Source organism: Onychomys torridus, chromosome 16 (assembly GCF_903995425.1).
Source record: "Onychomys torridus chromosome 16, mOncTor1.1, whole genome shotgun sequence".
NCBI lineage: Eukaryota > Metazoa > Chordata > Mammalia > Rodentia > Cricetidae > Onychomys > Onychomys torridus.
Genome location: NC_050458.1, coordinates 24860347 through 24884327, shown reverse-complemented (window position 1 = coordinate 24884327; position 23981 = coordinate 24860347). Strand labels below are relative to the sequence as shown.

The window sequence follows — 23981 nt, the reverse complement described above, 5'->3', positions numbered from 1 at the left end:
GTATACTTTTGTAACAAATCAGTAATTAAAACACAAGTATTTTAAAACTTTCCCAGTGTTTATTTACTTTTATATAAAGATAATGATTTTCTCATAGTTCAGTCAAAGCAATTATTAACTTTTAAATGTGCCGTTAGAATGCCTTATGCAGTTATCTTTCTTGGATATTAACAGTAAGTAGATTGAAGTTTACCTAAATCCTTGAAAGATGAAAAAGTATAAATTACTTACTTCTTTCTGGGTACCAGTTTGGGAGTCCAAAGGGTAGGTTTTTACTTAGATTCATTTGGGGGGAAAAATGCTTCTTTGAATTAGAATGCTCAGAGTTTATTATCAGCTTCACAGAATCTAACTTTCAGAATTTTCTACCAGCTATTATTGAAGAAGCTACTCAGAAAGATGGTGGGAGAGAGGAGAAGGGTGGGGGGCAGTGGGAAGGGAGGGGAGATGGAAGCGTTTGTTTTTGGTATTTTAGAATTTACCTGTACTATGAAGAAACATGAATAATAGATTTAGTTATAAAAATAGAGGTTTTAAAATAGTTTACATAGCCATTTTATAGACCACAGGTGGTGTTAGAGTATCTGAAGTCAGTTCAGTTGAGGTGATTTGGTTGCTACAGGGTATTTCTATGCTTGCATCCAGATTAATGAGGACCCAGTCTGCAGAGGGTTCAGGGGTCACTGTCAGCACTGTGCACAGCTTGGGGTCACGAGCACCTCAGCAGGGTTTTTTGGTAGCATGTTGTGGCAAGTCCAGACTTCCCAAGGCTAATGCATTTTATGTGAGTGCCCCTAAAATGTAATTCTAGAATAGTCAGTTTTCTAGGATTATGATGCTTTCCTCGTGTACACATAAGAATAAAAGAGTAGTTAAGTATTTAGAACTGTGTTGGTCTTCTCAGGCTACTAACATTGAGTTGGCTAAACTACTGTTATTAATGCAAAGCATGTCTGCTTGTACTAAAAGCTCCTTTATGCTGAGTTTATAAGTCATAGATGATTGTGTAGCCAATTATACTAAGGTGAAGAAGACCTTTATTAGCTGTTAGTAATACTCAGCCTTAGGGTATATAGCTTATTATACTTTTATATTGCTGCATTGCTTTTTATAATTTATATTTTAGTCATTTGAGGAATTGCTTTGTTTTACAATTCAATTAGGATAGAATTTTTTTAGAATAGATTAATTGTAAGAAATATAATTAAGGTGATAAACAAAATGTTACTTTGATAACTATTGTTAGATATATTCATAATTCCTATCATCTATTAATTTTTTTTGAAATATATAACAAAGTAAAGATGTAGGAAATTGTCCCCAAAACATCTTTGAATTTATATGAAGTTTTTATGCTCTTAGAAGGACCTTCAAGCACCCCAAATTTCATCAAATGATAAAGCACACAAATATTTCTTGTTTCTTACTGTTACTCTGTGTGGGGCATAGCCCAGAACCTCATGCATGCCAGCAGATACTCTACCCACAGAGCTACATCTTCAGCTCACGCAAACAGATTTTCAGATGTTTATTTTATTTTATTTCATTTTTTGGTTTTGGAGACAGGGTTTCTCTGTGTAGCTTTGTGCCTTTCCTGGAACTCACTTGGTAGACCAGGCTGGCCTTGAACTCACAGAGATCCGCCTGGCTCTGCCTCCCGAGTGCTGGGATTAAAGGCATGCGCCACCACTGCCCGGCCCAGATGTTTATTTTTAAAGAGGTTTTCCTTGGGTCATTGACAATGATTTATTGCTGTGAAGGGTGCTGTCTCATTTATTATTCACTGTGGCCTGTGCACAGCTCTGCTCTACCACCTTTACATTTATGTAAGAAAAGCGTGTATCTTGTGTGTGTTTTTTCCCTCTGTGCTTTCTTTTTATTTCCCTCAGAAGTCTGTTATTTTAGGTACCTATAGAAGTTTATAATGTTTTGTGTCTGGGAGAGTGGTGCATCAGGCTGTTTGATCATATTCAGCAAGATTTATGTCTTCAAGGGGCAGAGGAAAGCAGAGGGCAAGAGAATTGAGGAAAATGTCACCCAGCTTTAGTGCTTTTCCCCCCTCAATGTTAAGATTTGAAATTTAAAAAAATTTTCAATGCCAGTCTTCTAGGGAGCTCTTAAAAACCAAATTTACCTGCAGCTGAAATTTTTCTGTGTCCCACCCGGTCCACAGTCACTCAGACCCAAGTAAACACACAGAGGCTTATATTAATAAAGCTGCTATTAGCTCAGGCCTGCCACTGACTAGCTCTTATAGCTAAACTCAGCCCATTTCTGTCAGTCTATATGTTGCCATGTATTCTGTGGCTTTACCTCTGTGCTGTTACATGTTGCTTCCTGGATGGCGGGCTGGTGGCTACTGACTCAGCCTTCCTCTTCCCAGAATTCTCCTTGTCTGCTTATCCTGCCTATACTTCCTTCTTGGCTACTGGCCAATCAGCTTTTTATTTATCAACCAATCAGAGCAACACATACTCACAGCATATAGAACATCCCACAGCACTTACCTTTGTGAAGGATTGGATGGAACTGAATTAGCAAAACAGACTTGGGGCCTCCTCCTGTGTGTGACAGCCCAGGAGAGTCCCTGCATCTCCATCACCTCAGTTCCACCTCTGTAAAGTGAGTAGAAAACATGAGCCCCTCTTCTTCCCCTGGGGGTGGAAGGTCAATGTGGGAACCTCTGACTCCCAGGGAGTAAATCCAGTGGGATGCAGTGGTCCCCATTCTTAGTGTAGGTCTGTCAGACTAACTCTTCCCATTGCTGCACTGCCTAATGGCTAAGGAACTATAAGCTTTGAGGAAAGTCTCACTAATGGCAGCTTTCCTAGAAAATCATCTAGTCTTTCATACCTCGATAGAGTAAATAATAGCACAATCTGTTTCAGAATTTAGCATCTAAGTGTCAATCTTTTTTTTCATGGAGTTTTAAAGCATATTTCTGTGTGATAGAAAAGTAGAATGAAGAAATTAGATTCTCAGTGAAGAATTATTACATGTGTTGCTATTTATTTTTAGGGAGGCTTGATTTTAATGGATGAAATGTTTTGATTATTTCTTCATGTATGGGTATACACACACACACACACACACACACACACATATATATATATACACACACATATATTCATATATAAGAATTAAGTGAATCACCTCACATACTGTGCACATTCATGGATATATTTGTGTGAAATTATATTGCAGCAGCATGTTGATTTTACTACAGTCTGTTTTTATTAGCACGTTGATATTCTTTGATGGCCATACCAGCTTTAATTTTTTTTCCAATTACTTTTCAGGGAACCCAAATCGAATTGTCTATTGGAATTATTTTGGGAATTTCAACAATGGCAGGTATTTAAACATAGTGAATGTTAAAATTCTGTTGTCTGCATGTTGTTTAAAGATGTCAGTAAGTTAAGTTTAGAAGACAATTTATTTTAAATGATTTGCTCATTGAGATATTTATTTGTTTAGATATCTCTAATTCTAATCTTCCGGTTCCTAGTTTTCTGTATATAGCAGGTGTTGTTTCCTGAGAAATTGTAACTAATTTATGTTAGTTATGGGTAACACTACTCAACTCAATTGCCTGTGTGAAGGCAAGTTTGTCTTGTAACTCAGCGTTCCCACTACACATTTAAATGAAGTGTTTTCCTTCCTGTACTTTCGTGAATTTGGAGTTGCCTATGCAGCTTTGCTCCTGAGCTTCTAATATCCAAATTCCCTGAAACAAATACCACACTAAAAACAGAAGAATGAAATTTTAATTTTGAAGTAAGAATGGAACATTTCTGCTATAGAGGTAAACACTCTATATTAATGGAGGAAGGCGTCCTGATTTTAGGATTGTGCGTTCTGTTAAACTCTTGACACCTAGAGCTGTCCCTGAGCTGCTTCTAACATAGTTGTTACAGCAGAGAAATACATGGACTCCAGCAGGTCAGAGCTCAGTGCCCGTCACGTGATGTAATACTGTGACTTCTGCTGGCTTTGTTTTGGTAATTCATTGTGTGTTTTTCAAATTTCCAGCTGCTGCTTTGGGAAATCTTGTTTCAGATTTAGCTGGACTTGGGTAGGTCCATTCATGATTCATTTCTGAAGTTACGTGCTTATATGTTCTTGTCTTTATTCCTTTCTAATTAACAAGCCTTTTAAAGGGACAGTTATTTCCCTTTGGGTGCTAAAACTAAAAATTTAAGTTGACTATTTCTAAATCAATATACAGTTGTTGGCAATGAGTCTGTAAAACTGACTCAGTGGTTCTGAGACTGGATATATATGTTATCACTATGTTATATATACTGTGTTGTATCCTAAAATGATAAAAATGTACACAAAATGGAGTTTCTATTTACTGGAGATACATTTTGTGGACATCTCCAATGGGAGCAGAGAATTAAAAATAAACCTCTGTCATTTCCCCACTTCCTATACTTGTAAAATCCCAAAGATAAAGAGATTTGAGGATACTGATCTACAAAGGAAGTGATATCCAACACTCCCCCCCCACCTCCTTCTCCCCTTCTTTCCCCCTCCTTCCCTCCCTCTCACTGATGTTAAGAGGTTGATTGTAGGGTTTTATGTATGCTAAGGATATAATCTACCACTGAACCACACCTCAGCCTCCAAAGCATATGTTTGCTTGGCCATTTTTTTCTTTCTTTCATATGCCAGGAATGATAACACAAATGGGGGATGGCTTCTTCCAGAAAAGCCATGTTTCTCACTTCCTTCCAGGTGGCAGATGGCCTGGGCTGCTTCCTGGGCCTGGGAAAGCTGGGAAGTTGGCATTAAATATTAGGACAAACATGTCTCTCTTGTTCTGTCATAGACATTGTCTCCCTTTCTTGGCTACTCAAGTGGTATATTTTGATATTTGGGTTTGTATCTAATAAGATTCTATTTCAGCTCACAGTGGGCAGAGACAGTTTTATAAGTGATCTGACCCCCAGTATTAGGCATCTGTACTGGAGTTTGGGGCCAAAACAAATTTTAATTTTTTTAAGGCCATGATTGGGATTTTATATCCCTAGAATTCCTGACATAAATCTTATCTTGATACAGCCTCTTTGACATTCCATTTCCCGTTTTTTCAAACCTCAAGCTTCGTATTGACAACATTGCAGCTTCTATATAGCTTTCTGATGTATTCATAGAAACAACTGATAGATTTTAAACCACTTAGCTTTAGATCGAGGTGGGAAGGTTTGTATAAAGAGCTTTTACGTTTGAGAACTGTTTCCTTTCTTCTGTTTTCACTGTCTCTCCCAAACATCACAGTTTTTTGTGTTCTCAGATGCACACTTTCAAAACACTTCACATCTGAAGCCAGAATCTATCTTATGATTGTCAGTGTGCATAATTGGCAAGCCTTTTCCTCCCGACAGTACTTAGAACAAGATTACATCCATCAGTGATGGCAACTTAGAATCCCCGGTTAGGCTAGGTTTTAAGCTGTCATTCTTAAGTACATTAGTCTGATGAATTTTAAAAACTGTTATTTTCTGATCAAATTGAATCATATGTTCAAGTACTTTACTTTGAGTTTGAAGTAAGTACAGCAATTTTAATTATTTATAAAAAAATTATGTACCTTGATTGGTCTCTTAAAGATAATAGTAGAGATTAAATGCTCTGAGTCAGTGTGTGTTGAAAGTGTTTTTGAACCAGAGTTTTATATATATATATATATATATATTATAGAAGTTGTAAAGTTTTTATGCTTTGTCTAGAGTGGAGTCTAGTGGCAAAACTCGAATTTCTCTTTGTAGTGATTGGTTTTTACTATATGAAGATGTTTGCATGTCTTTAAATTCTCTTGTTCTTTTGTTTTCTTGAAGCCTTGCAGGTTATGTGGAGGCCTTGGCTTCCAGGTTAGGCCTATCAATTCCTGATCTTACACCAAAGCAAGTTGACATGTGGCAAACGCGTGTTAGCACACATCTGGTAAGTCGTGTGGCTCATGAGCATGAATCTTGGTGGCTAGCAATGGCAGTTTTGAGACTAGAATTGATTTGAGTGGCGTTGCTAATAAAAGTTACCCAGGCCTTGGACATTCTCAGAAAAATAGTTTGTTATCGCTTAGTTCCAGAAGTATACCTGATTTTTTAAATGTTATCCAGCTTGACTAATTAAGGGCTTGAGCACCCAGGGGTTTTGTTAACCATTGGTTATTCTGGAACTGATCCCATCATACTGTAGTCGTTCATTGGTGGTCATTTCTGAGCATTTCTGTGGACTGATAGGGAAGGAGAGATCAAATAGTAGTGGATTGAAATATTAGAGCAAAGATCATCCTGCTCCAGCATTTCTAAAGGGAGCAGTAGGGGACCCTTGGTTCCCCTGGGTGATAGTGAAAGTCATTTGAACAGAGTGGGTGGGCAGTGGGGGCATCTCTTAGCAGCAGTCACATCTTAGGGCAATCAGGAGCCAAATAGAATAGTCTTTCTGTTAAAATATAAATGAACAAAATATTGAGATTGAAATAAGAATTTAGGACTAACTTTAAGTATCTGGACAGAGCAAATTTCTTGTTATACCTCTGAAACTTTAGTGCTTTAAAAGTATTCACATAATGGCTGTATCTTCATATAGCTAAGCGTTCATGGGATTAAGTACTGAAGGTCTATATACAAGGGTATCAAATCCAGATACACTGAGGATAGCTGGCATGTTTTCCCTGCCTGTGTTCTGTTCTTCTGACATTAAAATATATAAATGATTAAAAATTTTCCATTTGAGTATTTCTTTGATGTCATGTTCATGGTAAATTTTTCCCTTGTTCCTCTGAACCTTAAAATGGCATGTTGAGTGTTCCGTAGCTTATTTTAATACTTAGGTTTTTCTAATCAACAGGAATACAACTGTAGCAGAAATTTCAGCGTGTAGCAGTTGACTGTTGTCATCAATGTTTATGAAAGGATACCTCTGTTAAAGATATGTAATGTTAAGAAATGCTCTCTTCTGTTTCCTTAGGGCAAGGCTGTTGGGGTGACTATTGGCTGCATTCTAGGAATGTTCCCTTTGTTTTTCTTTGGAGGAGGTGAAGAAGATGAAAAACTGGAAACGACAAATTAATCATCTTAGAATATCTATAAAAAGATGTAAACTAATGTACCTCAGTCATTAAAAAATACTGTCACAACATTTAGTGGCGAAGACAGTAACAGTGTATAGATACGGGATCAAATAATTCAGCATGTATTATGGAAACACTAACTTATTGTGGCTTGGTCTTCTTATAACATCTTTTTAAAAACCATTTAGTATCATTTTATGTAAATTGTTGAGATGCTTTTCATCAGTGGCATCAATATGTTATCTTTTCCTCCTCTCTATGTATCAACATATTATTTAACTTTTAGTCATTGATACTGTACTGTACTGACTTGGGATTTGCTTATTTGTTATGTAACATGTACATGCATGGAAATACCTATTTATGTTTTTTTTTTCTTGATGGTTATAATTCAATGCTAAGGTTTCTCCAAATTATTTAAGATGTTTAATATCAGTTAAAATTTTGACTCCCTGCCTGGTGGCATCACTTCTGTGCTATTTCACAGTAAACATTTACAATCCTATTATTTCACTCATTTTCAAAGCTTTCACATCTATTCAAAATGAATACAGATTTTAAGTATATCTAGTTCATTTTAATTTTGAACCACACTGTCTTAAGGGCCAGAAAGAGCAATTTTCCAGCCTTCCTTTTACATACCCCATGTATGCTAACAAGTGTACTTATTTCTAGTTGACTTTTGACTTTTCATTTCCCAACTTTGACTAGCTACACCGTGAGTTGTGGTTTGTGAGGGAAAGACGGTACTTCAATGCTCACCATCTTTAAAAGATTAGGAAATTAGCGTGAACTAAGGAATGTGATAGGACATTTGGAAATCATGGTAATTTTTTAAGGGAAATAGAAAAGGGAACCTTTCAAGGTTCATAGAGGAAGTGACAGATGTTTGGAAGGTTCATGAGGATCCATTCTATTACTTTGGAAGGATTTTTCCCCTAAAGTGTTTTTGTCTCACCAGAATGGAATGAGTCTAAATATTCCATGCTCAGAATCCTAATCTCATTAGATCTTGCTTTGTGATTTTTTTGGATGAATTTTTTAGAAGTAACATGTATTTCGTATTTTGCTCTTTGCTATATAGTCTAGTCGAATGTAACACGAGGAGAGAGTTTTCCTCTCACTTTTGGAGATTTTTCTTCCGTGGTGATTTTAGCACACGGTGGGTGAAAGCTCCTGTGTCTGTGCTTGTATGTCTGAACGAAATCAGGTGGGAAGCCTAGGTTTTCATTTTCTGAGCCTTTTAAATTTTCTCCCCTGTGGTCTACATACGCTGAAAAGTTGTTCCATGTGATGGACTAATTGAATGTGTGGAAGAGAGGAGTTGAAGCTGGAGTTTAGTCTTTGGGGAATTAAAATTATTCACATTTGCCAACTAGATAGGAAAGAGAAACTTAGCATGACTATGCCTTCTAAGTCTTATTTGGGAGTTTTGTTTGCACATAATTACTTCGAGCTCTTTTTAAAGATTTCTTTTCCATAAGAAAATGTGTCACATACTGCCCCTCTTGCACTTAGGGATGATTTAGTGCTGTCCATTTATCATGATTTTAAGGAAAAATAGACAGTATAAAAAAAACCATTAAATTCTCATATACTCAAGTAGCATTCTCCTTTGATCAAATAAGAATTCCACATCTGGAGATGGCAGACAAATTTGCCTTTTGTGTCTTCTTCCACATAGCACACATGGACGCCAGGAAGAGGACTCCAGGCTGATGGATTAGAATACTTATTTCATTTTCTGTGTGAACATGTGAGTGCTGTGTCCGTCTTTGTATAGACAGATTAGAATGTTTATTTCATTTTCTGTGTCAATACGTGAGTGCTTGTGTCTGTCTGTCCTTGGTGTATTGGTGGTTTTCTTTCCTGTTTTTGTTTTTTTAAGTGTTGTATTGTGGTGCTTAACTTTTCTTCTTATTAAATCCCATTTCCAGAAACCTGTCTTGGAGTTTAGAGAGGACTTTTGATTGCTGGTTTCCTTTTTCTTTCTCTTAAAACTATCCCAGTCCTTACTGCTGGAATTCCTGTTAACAGAATTATGCCAGTTTCAGGAACTCTTCAGCTATCTGAGTTGTCAAACCACAAAAGATATAACTTTCACATTGAAAGACATTCACAAAAAATTTGAATCCTATTTAATCAATGAAATGTTTTGAACCATTAAAGTACTTACTTTTCAAAAGCAGATAAACAAAATCAAAATCTCTTTGTCCTCACCCAAAGGTACCGTTTTTTCTCAAGCTCTTGTCCTGACCTGACACTGTTCTTTGCACAATGTGATTTCTGAAGATGGTCCCCTTTAAATGAATGACTCCTTAGGGCCCTTGTTGAGCGTTTTTCACCACAGAGAATCGGACATCAGCTGAAACTGGACCTCCCTGTGTCATGGCTGTTGTTCTCTATCAGCTCGGAGCGACAGCCTACTGTCTCGTGAGCGGCTGGAGGACTGTTCGTTCAGAATTCGTGTTCTTCATGTACTATGATTTACTGACTTGTTGATGCATGTGAACTGGGTGCATTTTGTTGCCTCTGTATGTTAAATAGTGACCAATGTTTTTACAAAAGAATTGAACAAAAAGTATCTTTTAAGACATTTGCAATGTGGTTTTGATTTTCTTACTCTCAGAGGGCCTGGGCTGTCCTGTCACTGAAGGAAACAGGATTAATAAATGCAGGTGTGTTACGAGGTAGCAAACACACAGAGACGCAACCTGGAGCAGTTTACACACACTCATTCTCATTCTCTCTCTCTCTCTCTCTCTCTCTCTCTCTCTCTCTCTCTCTCTCTCTCTCTCTCTCTCTCAGTCCCCACTGACACTGACCCTTGTGGAGTATGAGAGAGGAATGATCCCACAGAACAGCTGTGAGTGATGGCTACGTTCCTTGCAGATTTCATCTAATGCCTTTTGGTCCTCGTCACTCTCCTTACCCAAACTCTTCCCAGGCTCTTTTCCCAGCCAGCTTTGAGCCCCCACCTCACCCCGTCAAATATTGTTGGGTGTGGGACCTCACTGGAGTGTGGCTGACTTGTCAGGGGCTAGCTATACTCACTCTTAGAGAAAATTGACCCTCCTTTCCCAGCCGCTAACAAGGACAATACAAGTTTCTGTCTTCCAACAAAAGTTGGTGTAAACTGATTTGAAGCAAATCTGCCTCTAATTTTAGAATTCTGCTTTCTTTATGGACATTTTTATTGTACTGTAATGAAGTGCCTGGGGAATAGAAGTATAGTTTTTCATGCCTACCCCACCCCCCCCCCCCCCTTTTGAGAGGTGCTCTGGTTTCTGGAAACACTTACTTTGTTTTTTTTTTTTTTTTTTTTGGTTGTGTGGACTTAGAAAGTGGATTCCCATGAATTATTTGGAAATGATATGATGAGAATGGGTTTAGACTTTAATGTGATGATGGTGGTAACAACGCTGTCACCTCCCTTTCATCAACACTGCCTGTTTGTTGCTGTGTACCACAGCGTTTCACACACCTCACCGCAGTTAATCACAACATCGTTGTTGGTGCACTTACTCTGTTTTAAACTGAGTAAGTCGAGCATGGTCAATGTGTATCGATGCTTACTGGTGGACTTGAATTAGTTATGTCCATGTGTACAGCATATGCTCTTAGATACTATGCAATAGGGGCATCATTTGCTTGGACTTTGAGTTAACTTTTAACAAAGAAAAAAATTTTTTTCAAAAAAGTCCTTTTCTCATGTATAACCTAGCAATTCTTATTTGAAATCTTAAGGTAGACTTGGTAAATTCTGAGTGTTTGGTTACATGTGGTGCGTTAGGGACTGTCCAAGGGACCAATAACTAGTTTGATTGTTTGGGGGGGTGCTTTTGTTTGTTTGTTTTTCTCTTTTCTTGACACAAAGTCTCATAGTGCTGATATCAAACTTGGGCAACTCTCCGATCTCTACTTTTGGAGTTGGGATTACAGGCCTGCACCACCAGATCAGGCCTGGTATCTCTGTCTTGGTGAAGTTTATTCTTCGGGAGCAAAGGTGGGGAAGAGAACATTAAAATAAATGTACACTTATTTTTTTAAATCTGTTGGTTGATAAATGAAACAGGATCATGGGTTTAGAAAATGCCAGCAATCGTAAGTGGGGTTACCAGGGAAGACCGGAAGAAGTGAGCATGTCCAGATATCTGTGTAGAAAAAAATGTGCTACATTCCAGGAAACTAATGGTACATCTCAGACCTATGAAATAGTATTTCACCTTGGGGTGCATTGTGAATGTTTTCCTCTTTGTTTCACTAGGCTAATGTCTGGATTAACCCTAAATAGTAACACATAAGTGACAGGACACATATGCATTTGGATATTAAACTGATAGAAGAAATGGTCCAGAAGCGTGGAGAAGTGATCTTGGGCACAAAAAGTCTGTAGCTAATCTGTAAGTAGCTAGAGTTTGTCATGTGCTCATGACCACACAGGAGTCACTTGTTTTCAGTAAGCGATGTATGCTGCTGCTGATATATGAATTGGGACTGACATGACAGGCACATACAATGTTGCCGTTTGAGGTTTCAGGTCTTTGCCGGTCTCATGATGATGTAGACTCCTGTCTCACATTGGTGTTTGTGTGAAATCTCATGGCACTGGGCATGGATGCCATCAACATGTTCCATAAGCTTAGGTATGAAGATGTGTGAGCTTACTTTACTGCACTGAAGGTTAAAAAGGCATTGGAGAGATGAGATGATATCTTTCCAGAGTTGCTAGAACTTCCTGTTTAAGTGAATGAAATGTGAGGAAGGCGGTGTGCAGGAGACCCTCCAGAGTAGTTGGATGAGGCAACTATGTGAGAACTGTGAAATTCAGTTGACCTGGCATTTGCTAATAGTATGCAGGCTGTGCATTTGCTTTGTGTTTTAGCATGCACAGAGCACTTAATGTAGCCGCTGCACTGATAATGGGATTTAAAAGGCAGTTAGACAAAAGCAACCGCAAACCGGGAGGTCCCTTGATTGGAAGTAAGAACCTTTTCCTCTGACGCTGACCGGGAAGGTCCAGCTGCACTGACCGCCCTTCTCTGTCCTGTCAGATCCCATGTTGTATGTCTCCTGTGCCTTGTTTTCTTTTCTCCACCTCAACAACACAAACAGTATTAGGATACATTTCACATTCCAGGCTGTGACTTTAAAAACACGTCGATCAATCATTCTCTCTTTCCCTCTCCGTTCCTTCTTGGGAGGAGAATAAATGAAAAGTTCATGTCGTTTATTTGTTTTTTAAAGAGACTGGACATATCTCTATTTTATTTTTTTTCCATTCTTAAATTATTTCTTTATTTAAAAAAGTTTTCATTTTGCATATCCATCGCAATTTCCCCTCCTCCAATCCCACCCCCATCCACTCCTCAGAGAGGAAGGCCTCCCTTGGGGAGTCTACCAAGTCTAGCATACTAAGTTGAGGCAGGACCAAGCCCCATGCCCCCCTGCATCAAGGCTGAGCATGGTGTCTCACCCTAGAGGATATGTTCCAAAAGCCATTTTATGCACCTGGGATAAGTCCTGGTCCCACTGCCCGGGGCTCCCCAAACAGATCTAGCCACATAACTGTCACCCACATTCAGAGGGCCTAGTTCAGTCCCATGCATGTTCCCTAGCTGACAGCCTGGAGAGATGGCTCAGTCGTTGAAGGCTAGGTTCACAACCAAAACATTTCACTTAACATTTTTGACTGTTCTTTCTTCTACATTGACTCAGAAAGAGCCCACATTCTGTAAGAAAAAGATCATCTGGGCTTTAAATCTCAGCTCTGAAGAAGAGGTGTCTCCCCCTACTCACTGTCTTCAGCGTGCAGAGCCTGGTCCTTACTAGGTGTTCAGCGGCTGTTTGAGTGAACGGTCACCCAGGTCACCCACGTCACTCTGATTTTCTCCATTGGTACTGAAGTGCTGACTTGCTCTTTGGAGCATTCTGTATCCATCTCAAGATTGTCTCGTTTCCTGTGTCACATTCTCTGTCTCCTCTGACCTTTCACATTTTGCTTCTGGGAGGCTGGTTGCATGCAGTTCTCTGGGCCAGTGTTTTTATGACAGCTATCAAATGCTTAATGAAAGTTCAGTATGCACAACCTATTTAAAAATCAGTTTCAAGGGCCGGGCATGGTGGATGGAGCACTTTTTAGTCATAGCACTCAGGAGGCTTTGAGGCTAGTTCTCGGAGAGTTCAAGGCCAGCGTGGTCTACACTCTAGCTTCAAGCCAGCCAGGGCTACACAGTGAGACCCACTTTCTAAGGAAATAACTATTTCTTGGTTTATACGCGGTGCATGCATGTTGGAGCCAATGGCTACCACTCTACTTGCGTGATCTCACTTTCCCAGACGTTTCACACCAAGGCTGTTCATCTCCAGTTTTGAAATTGCCCACTCTCATTCTCCAGCCCCCTTTTCCTGAACATGATGCTATTTCTCTACTTCAGGGCTTAATAGCATGTGGGTTCTCACAAGAGAACAGCTTTGTGATGGATTGTTTTAAATTTAGTGTCACAAACCAAAGATTTTAAGCCTCTTGTTTTCAAGATGTCTTTATTCTCTAACATTTGAGGTTCCCCAAAGGGCTTTTATGTATGTAGCTTATAAATAAATAAATAAATAAATAAATAAATATATTTTAACTGTTGGAGATGCAACTCACAGATTATAAAAAATAATTTATCAGTTTAGTATAACTACAAACCAACTTCATGTTTATGTAAATGATACATACTTTATGGAAGTTACTTTTCAAAAGCTAGTGAGGAGAACTGGAGAGCTTTCTAGTTTTTCCAAATGTCTTTGACGTCGAACTTGCTGGAGACAGCTGGGTTCTCATCTGTTGGATGTTGTTTGGCTTGGGGAAGATAAAACCTCACATAGATACCTGCTGCAAAAGGAAGGAAGGAAGGGATATATGTTAGTGGCCTTTTGTTTGTGTGTTTGAGCTCACACTGTGAGCACATGGGAACAAAGAATACAGTGTCTGCATGGATCAGGGCTGCCTTTCTCCACTCTGTTCTCCTTTTCTTATTCCTTCCCTCCCTCCCGGATTCTCCCTCCCTCCCACTCTTCCCTCTCCTCTCCCCCTTTCTCCTCCCTCCTTCCTCTCCTATCTAGATGAGTTTCCCAGGTTGAGCTTAAATTCCCCGGCCCAAGGCATTCGGCCTCGACCTTCCATAGCTTCAATCACACCCTTGCTTTTGCTAGTGAAAACGTAATAACGCCTTAGTGTATTAGGAAAAATGTCCTGAATTCATAAACTTTTTAAAACAACAACAAACATTGAAACTCTGCAGAGCACACCTCTATCTTGAGAACTGGTTTGAACTGTCCTGAATATATTATCTCTAACTGCAAGCAAGGAAATCCCAGGATAACCTTGGCTGGAACAAGACAGGGTGCTGTGTAACATTATCATGGCCTGTTGTCCAGAGCTGGTAAATGGTTACACTTCAGAAAGTGATCAGAGACCTGGATTCCTATTCTTTCAAGTACAGCTTTCATCCACAGAGTCAACGCGTGATCTAAAACAGTTGTGTGAGCCCCAGCAGTTAGCCACACTCTGCACAGGAAGAAGGAATAAAGAAAGGTCAATGGCTCAGAGTGACTAAAATTGCCATGTGACATATCACATCTCTCAAATTTCCACCTAGGTGCTTTCAGATGTCTCTGCTCTGGACAACCAAGTCTGTAGCAGGGAATTAGGAGGACCTCTGAGGGGACAGTTAGCTGTCTGTTGAAATCTGCCCCTGTGGCCACCACATATTCATGTCTCACCTGTTTCCTCTGTGAAGACACCATCTGGGACAAGGCTCAGGTTTCTGGGTAGTGACTGTTTATCAGGAACACCATCATCCTGCCCTACATGTCCCCTTGGTATCAGATTACTTACACATGCAGAACACCTGGGCCAAGACACCCAGCATGCACTGACAGTTTCCATCCAGGCCTGTATAGGAGTGGGGATCCAGCACTCACTAGTTCTAGCAATGACTATAACCCAGCAGAAATCCACCATGACGGTCCAGCAAAAGCTGGCTAAAGGCTAGGGCTCATCTATTGGAAGAAATTGGCAAAGGGAAGACTCTAAAATGAGGGGGCATCTAGGGGTGAGATGGCTTCTATGACTGCCTTTGTGTGGGGGTGGGGTTGGGGTGGGGACAAAACAGCTGACCACACAGCTGCCATGACAGGCTTAGAGGCTTAGACACAGCTTCTGGCAGGCAACACCTGGACCCAGGAAAAGCCATAAGCTGACCCCACCCAGTGGGACCTGCATCTAAGAGGAAACACCTGACATTGCAAACATTCCCCATACCCCCCCTCACCTCAACCTCTGCTATGATGAAAATCCCACCCTGCCTGGGTTCTGGGCTCTGGGCTCTTTGCTCTCATCGCTACTTTGGACAGAGAGTCCAAGCTCTGAGCTTGAAAATAAAGGCTCTTTGCTTTTACATACGGGATTCAGTCTGCGTGGTGGTCTTTTGGGGGTCCTCACAATCTGGGAATAACACCTTCAGTTCGGAGGCTTTTAGTTCTGCTTGATGGTTTGGGCTCTGTAGTTTTAAAAGCTGGATGCTAGAGGACAGAAGTCAAGAGAGCTTTGGGTAGAGACACCAGGGGGGTCTCAAGCTGTGGTTCCCCCCTGGGAACCCTGGGAGCCTGGGGCTGTGTATATGGGGAGGAAGACAAACAGAAGGCTTCACAGAACTGATTAGGGCCAAGGAGCTATCAGGAAGAGGGCTCTGAAGGTGATTATCAGAAACCTGGGTGAGGAGAAACCTAAGGTGCGGCGACACTTATGCCCCACACCTCTCTGCACATGCCCTGAAGATGTCCCGTCCTATCCCTGGAACTTCGGGGGGCATATTATATAACAGGTTTTACATGCAGAGTTAACAATAGATCATCCAATATTGAAGTGAACGAAATTCTATAGACAAAAAGGAATGGTCCGTGGCACAGAAGACCCCATCACTATTACTGGCCCTTGAGGACGGAGAAAAGGAGCTATGATCCAAGGAATTCGGGCCACCTCCAGAGGCTGAGAGTCGGCAAGGACACAGGGGACTCCATCCTATATCCCCAGCTGTCTGCAAGAGCCAGAAAGTGGTTTCTAGAAACCTAGAAAGTGACAAAGCTCCTACCACCTTGGTTTTTGTCCTTGTGAGACCGGATGCTGAGGGATTAGCCAGGTCCACAAGACTTCTGACCTACAACCCATGAGTTAATACATTTGCTTACGAGATAAGTAGAAAACTGATAATGATACGTATTTGAATCCTTGTATTTTCTGTCCTTCCCCCAAGTTAGTTTAGCTATCTTTTGCCCAATAATTCTTTGACTTTGCTTGTGCCCCAGTTGGTCCCTGTGTTTCTGCATATAGTTTAAAGTCAGCTTGCAGATACCAGCCAGCCTCCGCCTGAGGTGAAGAGTAAAAACCTAACACACCAGCAAAAACATAGTGACTTTTTTTTTTTTTTTTTAAATCAGTTGCACTGTTTCAGAACTTAGTTTAGGGAGATATGTGCTTGTTTTTTTGTTTTTTGTTTTTTTGAGACAGGGTTTCTTTGTGTAGCCTTGGCTGTCCTGGAGCTCGCTCTGTAGACCAGGCTGGTTTTGAACTCAGAGATTTGCCTGCCTCTTCTCCTGAGTGCTGGGCTTGAAAGGCATGTGCCACCACCGCTTGGCATGCTTTTTCAACACTGCGTCTTCTACTGTGCACAATTCATCCTCTGTCTTGAATAGCAGTTCATAGTGTGTGTGTGTGTGTGTGTGTGTGTGTGTGTGTGTGTTTTAAATCAACCTTGTATGCAATGACTTTGCTCAGCTACTTATTTACATAGTCTGTGTGGTCTTTTCTGTTTCTCACATGCACAGTCATATGACCTCCAGGTTGTGAGAAGTTGATTCTCCTCTGCTGAGACCCTTTTCTTGGCTTAGCATTTTGGCTGAGATCATAACACACTGTAGGCAGTGGCCGTTCGGGTTTTGAGGAGGAGGATCTCAGAGTAGAGATTTTCACTGCAACACATTGCTATAGGTTTTTGCTGTTTGTTTGTTTGTTTGTATGCTTTTTTTTTTTAATAGATGTTTCTTCCACAGTAACAGAATTTCCTTCCTATTTGGTACAGAGGTTTGCTTTTTAAATCATAAATGTGTGCTGGATTTTATAAACTTCCTTTCCTTCACTGAAGCAATCGACTGACTTTTTTTTTAAACTTTATTTCATTTTTTTTGAGGCAGCATTTGCCTACACTGTCCTTGAACTTGCCTGTGATCTCTCTGCCTGCCGCTTCCAAATGCCATGCTGGGGCCGAGAGAGAGAGTTCCTTTTCTCCTTTTGTTCTTTGAAGACAGAGGTTCATGCATCCCAGGCTGGCCTTGAATGAACTCACCTTGTGACTGAGGTTGAATTCCCGACCCTCCGTCCTCCATCTTGTAAATGCTGTGACTGAAGGTGCACGTCACCACACCCGGCCTGGAAAGCTCTTCACCCCTGTAATTGCCCCCTTTACTCCTGACCAGTCCAACCCTCAGTTTCGGTTCACTCTGAGCAGGTTCCAAAGACACGCAGAATTAAGGGTGCAGGAGAAATGAAGTTCCTCAGCCTGGCCCCTGCTTGGCTTTCAGGTCACTGGAGTCTAGAAACTTCGACAGAATTGCTCCAGCTCTAAAGCAGGGGTTCTCACCCTGGAGGCTACGACCCCTTTGGGGATTAAACCGCTTTTTCACAGGGTTGCACACCAGACATCCTGCATATTGGATATTTACACTATGATTCATATCAGTAGCAGATTTACAGTTGTGGGGTAGCAATGAAATAATTGTATGGTTGGGGGGTCACCGGGACATGAATTGAAGGGTCGCAGCATGAGAAAGGTTGAGAAGCACTCCATAGGACATCTCCTCAAGGAAGTTAAAATCAACAGACTGTCCTCACCGAGAGCCAGGGTATCTGTGGCCTTGTGTCTAACGGTGTTAGAACTCCTGTCTCTCGCTCTAAACCTGAACAATACAGTTCATAAAAGCCTTGAGATTCCAGTTATAAAAGGAGGTTCTTTAGAGAAACAAGCCAATCAGCTCACAGAGTTTTACTTCAGTCTGAAGCTGGTTTGATATGTAAATAATGTTGTTAAATTGTGTCCCAAGAACAGTGTAACCTCAGAAGCCATGGATCATGTTATCTATTGCCACGGTAGAGACACCTGAGTCAGTCTCTTGTCGCTGTCTCTCTCTCCCTCTCCCCTCCCCTCCCCTCCCCTCCTCTCTCCTCCCCTCCCCTCCCCTCCCCTCCTCTCTCCTCCCCTCCCCTCCCCTCCCATCCCCTCCCCTCCCATCCCCTCCCCTCCCATCCCCTCCTCTCCCCTCCCCTCCTCTCCTCTCTTCTCTCCTCCCCTCCCCTCCCCTCCCCTCCCCTCCCCTCCTCTCTGATACTGTTTCTCCTTTGATGTTTAGAGGAGTCCACTCTGAAGATCTCCCAACTCTAGAGGATTCTTTGTGAAAAGTTATTTTTGTTTTTTCCTTTTTAGTTTTTCGAGACAGGATTTCTCTGTGTAACGTCCTGGCTGTCCTGGGACTCGCTTTGTAGGTGAAGAAAAGATTTTTAACTAGAGAACTTTGTCAAGTTCTAGAAGATTGTTCAGTGTGCTGATTTGAAAGAAAATGTCCCCCAAAGGGAGTAGCCCTATTAGGAGGTGTGGCCATGTTGGAATAGGTGTGGTCTTTTTGGAGGAAGTGTGTCACTGTAGAGGCGGGCTTTGAGGTCTCATATATGCTCAAGATACTGCCCAGTGTCTCAGTACTTCCAGTTGCCTGAATATCAAGATGTAGCCAGCACCACATCTGCCTGCATGCCTCCTGCCAGGATGATAATGGACTTTGAAACTATAAGCTGCCACCTCAATTAAATGTTTTCCTGTATAAGAGTTGCTGTGGTCATAGTGTCTCTTCACAGCAACAGAAACCCTAAGACATTCAATTTTCTCCTCTCAATTTATTCTTTTAGCTTTGACAGTTTATATTTTTCTACCAATTTGGCCATTTCATTGGAAATTTCAAACGTATTGGCATGTACTTGCACAGTGTTATAGTATTGTTTCATGCCCTCTTTATTCTTGGTAGAAAAACGAATTCTGTTCTAACTCAATCCTCATTTGATTCTCCTGACCTCAGTTTCCCTCCATGAAGTGTTTCTGAGTGTCAGTTTGGTCTCTTTTAGGCCATGAGATGGCCCCAACACTGCTCGCCCACCCCAATGCCTACTATCTCAACCTTTTGTCTTGGCTTCGAATGGACAGCATTCTCGAGAGAAAACTGGCTGAGGGTACCAGGATCACCGTTCTCCCCATCCCTCACTCATTCCTGCTTCTTGATTTTCCTGGCTTTCCCAACTCTCCTGCCTCGGCCTTTTGTTTGGATTCTGAGCCCTGTAGCCCATGTCCAGAGTGGGCAGATGTCCTAAGGAAAGAGTAGCTGTGGCTTGGGAGGTAGGGGCAGAAGACTCAGGCAAGGTCATCTTCAGCTATCACAAGTCTGGGCTCCACCAGACCCTGCCTCAGACAAACAAACAGAGCTGTGAATAGTTGTCTCATATGGTTGAGGTTTCAAATTTTTCAGATTTGGTCCCATTAAATTCTAGTTGCTCAGAAGCTTTACAATGTCTTCTCCTGGGATTTTTTTTTTTCTTTTTCTTTTTCAATTTGGCTCTTTGAGTTGATCCTTGTGAACCACTGATCTATAGGAAGCTTCTCCATGTTATTTTCAACTGGGGATGATTTTGCTCCCTCCCAAGGGGACATTTGACAATATCTGCACAATTTTGATTGTCATAACTTGGAATGGAGAGGGAGTTGCCGCTGTCTGGTGGGTTGAGGCCAGGGATGCTGCTGAATTTGTAACGGGACGGCCCTCCATTTTGAAGCACCGTCTGTCCTCAACAGCCAGTGGTACCGAGACTGAAATCATGTGAGTTCTTGTAGGCAGGGTGGGCGCTAGCTCTCCTCTGTATCCTCCGAAACCACAGGCCTTCCACACTGTGAGGTAGGAGGTGATTGTCTTCCTGGGTGGCAAAGAGGCAAAGGTGAGGAGGGGAGAGGACCTCCAGCTGGATGCGCACGGGAGGGTGGGGTGGAGAAGAAACCTTTCAAGGCCTTGAAACTGGGGCTGGAGAGATGGCTCAGAGGTTAAGGGCACTGACTGCTCTTCCAGAGGTCCTGAGTTCAATTCCCAGCACCCACATGGTGGCTCACAACCATCTGTAATGAGATCTGGCGCCCTCTTCTGTGAAATAAACCTTTAAAAAAACCCCAAAAAACGAAGCTTTGAAACCTGCCATGACAGCAGAAAGGAAGAGCAGCCATTGAGGAGCCTTCAGAACAGCTCAATCATGTCTTCCAGCCAAGGGCAAGGACAGCACAGCCCCTGCTTTATAGAGTTGATTATTGGAGTTGTTTTCTAAGTGGCTACAGGTCTGTTTAAGTACAGCTCTCCTGACTGCACATGAATCTTCTTGTCCCCTTTTCTTTTTTCCCCCCTTTTCCTCCTCTTCCTCTTCCCCTCCCCTCCTCTTTCCTCCCCCTCCCTGTCTTCCCCTCCTCTCTCTTGCTTTCAGAATTCTAGGGTGATAGTATATTCAACAGTTAAGGAGAGTGCCTGGTAACCTCTGGGGCTTTCAATTCATGGGTGAACATTCTGGTGGTCGGCGCCATGCTTTGTTTGTTTGTTTGTTTGTTTGAGACAGAATTTCCCTGTATAGCTTTGGAGCCTTTCCTGGATCTTGCTCTGTAGCCCAGGCTGGCCTCGAACTCACAGAGATCCCCTGCCTCTGCCTCCCGAGTGCTGGGATTACAGGCGTGCGCCCAGCAGAGCCCCTCTCATAAGTTACATTTCTCTGTGTAGAAAATGCACCACTTTAGGAGGGCAGTCAAGGTTAAAATCATCTTAGCTCATTCCCCAAGTCCCTTTCCCTTTCTGAGCTCAGATCTTGATGACTGTTATAGAGGAGACAGGCAGCGTGTCTGGATTGCTTTGCATTTCTGTCCCAGTGTGTTTATTGCATGCAGCCTGAGGTCCGGCATGTTCTCTCACCAGGCTACATCTCGGGACTGGGTGCTGGCTGCTTTCACATTCCACAGTAACATCTGCCTGCAATATCCTTCCCACTCAAAATCTAATAAGTAGTTTAACTGAGATTCAGTCTTTCTTTGTAAGAATCCCTATTGCTGTTCACAACAGATATTTTTTGCACTTACCTTTACCTATATGTTCAGTGTCCAGTGAGCAGTGGTTGTGAGGAAGGTGGGTCAGCAGAACTGTCCCCAGGAGCATGGTAGCACAGAGCCCGACAGCCTTTCCATCCTCTGCAAGCCCCACAGTTCCATATTCTGAATGCCTCACACAGTTCACAGTGCTGTAAGTCAAGGCCTTAGAATACTAATGTCCTTTCTTCCTTTTTAACATACTGGGCAGTGAAGTCTTCTGATTCAATTTGTATTAATCTATAATTTGCAGCGAGACCTAATGTAAAATAACCTATTAAGTATGACTCTTGAATTACTCCAATTTGGGAAAAATATAAGTGAAATACAGAGGGTAACTTCCAAGGGCAAGACATCAATTTTAATGCATGCTAAGTCCCCCAGTTCCGTGGGCCTCTGGGAACTAATACACTCCTCTATTGCTCATGCTAGGCCTCAGCCCTGCACTCCTGAGTGCAAGGTGTTCTTAGCTAATTCACTTCTCTGTCCTTGGTATTTATGATGATGCCCCAGGACAGCTCATTCTTTCTGAGAAGGAGCTGGCGATCTTTCTGGAATCTGTCCATCAACAGACACCTTCTTTTCCTTTCAGTCTGGTAGTAAAATATTTGAAAAAACATGGACCCTGGTGGACAGTTTGAAGCCGAAGAATAACAAGAAGTGAAAACGTTCCATTTTCTGTCTCTTTAGATACTTACTGTGTGATGCAGTTGTTTTTAAGTATTGAAATCTCAGTTCATCCAACACGTCTTTGGCGAAAGTTCAGTGCCACCCACAAGAGCCCAGATCAAGCACAGCTTTGACGTTATTGTGCCATTGTGACCCCTTACATAGCTCCACTGAGGTGTGATGATTTGGGTCTCCTCAGGATTTCTGGGTGTCTAAGGAACTGTTGTAGTGTCTTTGGAATAATGTTTAGAACAAAGTTCTGGGTCTTCTGTTGACCGGCTGTTTTTTTGTTGAGCCATTCCCTAGTCTGCAAAGGATGATTATCCCTTGGATTTATTTTTCGGCAAGACATTGCAGAGCAGTGGCCTTTTCATTGGAGTAACCTTACTATATTCACAACGGCATTAAACACCCAGAGCAGGGAAAAGGAACCTTCATCTGTGAAACCTTCCAGACGCATCCTCTTTCTTGGGTGAACCTAGATTGCTCAGATGTTTGAGAGGAAATGATGTCTTAGAGCTTCTGTTTTTGTTTTCTGTGTATCATTCCAATTTTAGTATATGTGCTGCCAAAGCAAGCACAGCTTTTTTTTGGGGGGGGGGGTCATTCACTGCAACAGTTGGGACTGTCACAGTCTGAACCTGATTCTCCTCCTTGGTGAATCGGGGCAAGGCCAGCAGAAGAAGAAATTGGTTCTCTTACTTCAGATTTCAAAATCGTGAGTAAAACACACACACACACACACACACACACACACACACACACACTCTTTCCATTTTAAGCTGAATTTGTTACATAGCAATAGCTAACCAAAGCAAAAGTCAGGAGTTGGATGTAGGCAACTGTCATAAACCTTTACTCTTGGCTTTGCAACTGGGTAGTGGGTGGAACTGGAGGTGCCTCAGGGGGACCCCCAGTGCAGGCTGAAAGTGCTGGGAGGAAGTGGTATCTGAGTCTGGAGGGGAGACAACCTATGGTATATAGCGGTTGGAAGTTTGGCAATATGTTGATGGCAGAAGACAGAAAAGATGTCCAACGAACTTGGGAGCCTCAGAAACTGTTTCCAGAATGATGCAAGTGCTGGCTGCCTGCTTTTGGCTACATATGACTCGGAGAAAAAGCTGGAAAGCAAAAGCATCAGAGCAGAAAAGCTTTCCAACTTGGGTCTTGAACAGATTTAGTAAATAAACCTGCATGTCATCCAGTCTGTGGAGTTTGCAAATTTGCTTGGGGTGGGGGTGGAGGTGGGGGTGGCGCAAATCCAAAGTGCAGGGAAAATGGGATCGTTTCTGAAGTCAGGGCAATGAGATCTACTAAGAGTGGACCTCAGTCAAGCCTCTAGACACACGTGCTTCTAAGAATATAAGGGCATCTTCCCACAGCGCTAACACCACTGCATATGGAGAGGCTTATTGCAAATAAAATCTGATGGCTCTTTTGTAATGGAAAGGAGCCTGGCAAGCATCTTAAGAACCTCACATGAGTTTGCTGAGCTAAAATCATATTAGCAAAACAGAATCAGCCAGGCCTGGTGGCACAAGCCTGTGTGATTCCAGCTTCTCGGCAGGCTGAGGAAGGAAGATCGTAGGTTCAAGGTCTGCCTGGGTTACAGAGGGAGCTAAGGCAGCAGGGGCAGTTTAGCAAGACCTGTCTGGAGAATAAGAAAGTAAAAAGAGTTATGTTGAGGACGTGGCAGAGCTTATGTCTGCCACTCATGAGGCCCTGGTTCAATTCTTAGTACTTAGAGAGAGAGAGAGAGAGAGAGAGAGAGAGAGAGAGAGAGAGAGAGAGAGAGAGAGAAAGAAGAAGACGAAGGAGGAGGAGGAGGAGGAGGAGGAGGAGGAGGGAGGGAGGGAGGGAGGGAGGGAGGGAGGGAGGGAGAGAGAACCAGAGTAGAGACAATTAAAAATGGAAAGAGGCCTCTAGGCTCAACATGAAGGAACCAGAATGGGAAATCCATCTAGTTACAGAACTAAGCT

The 23981-nt window shown here is 42.0% G+C and overlaps 1 protein-coding gene across 1 annotated transcript in view; it reads left to right on the top strand.

Moving 5' to 3' along the window:
- Tmem65 (transmembrane protein 65) overlaps positions 1-8925 on the top strand; it is a 37842-nt gene extending 28917 nt beyond the window's left edge. Inside the window, exons 4-7 of the mRNA XM_036208254.1 lie at positions 3300-3354; positions 4033-4075; positions 5844-5949; positions 6979-8925. Coding sequence (XP_036064147.1) covers positions 3300-3354; positions 4033-4075; positions 5844-5949; positions 6979-7080 — 306 coding nt within the window. The 3' untranslated portion in view covers positions 7081-8925. The remainder of the gene's footprint in view (positions 1-3299; positions 3355-4032; positions 4076-5843; positions 5950-6978) is intronic.
- Positions 8926-23981: the final 15056 nt, after the last annotated feature.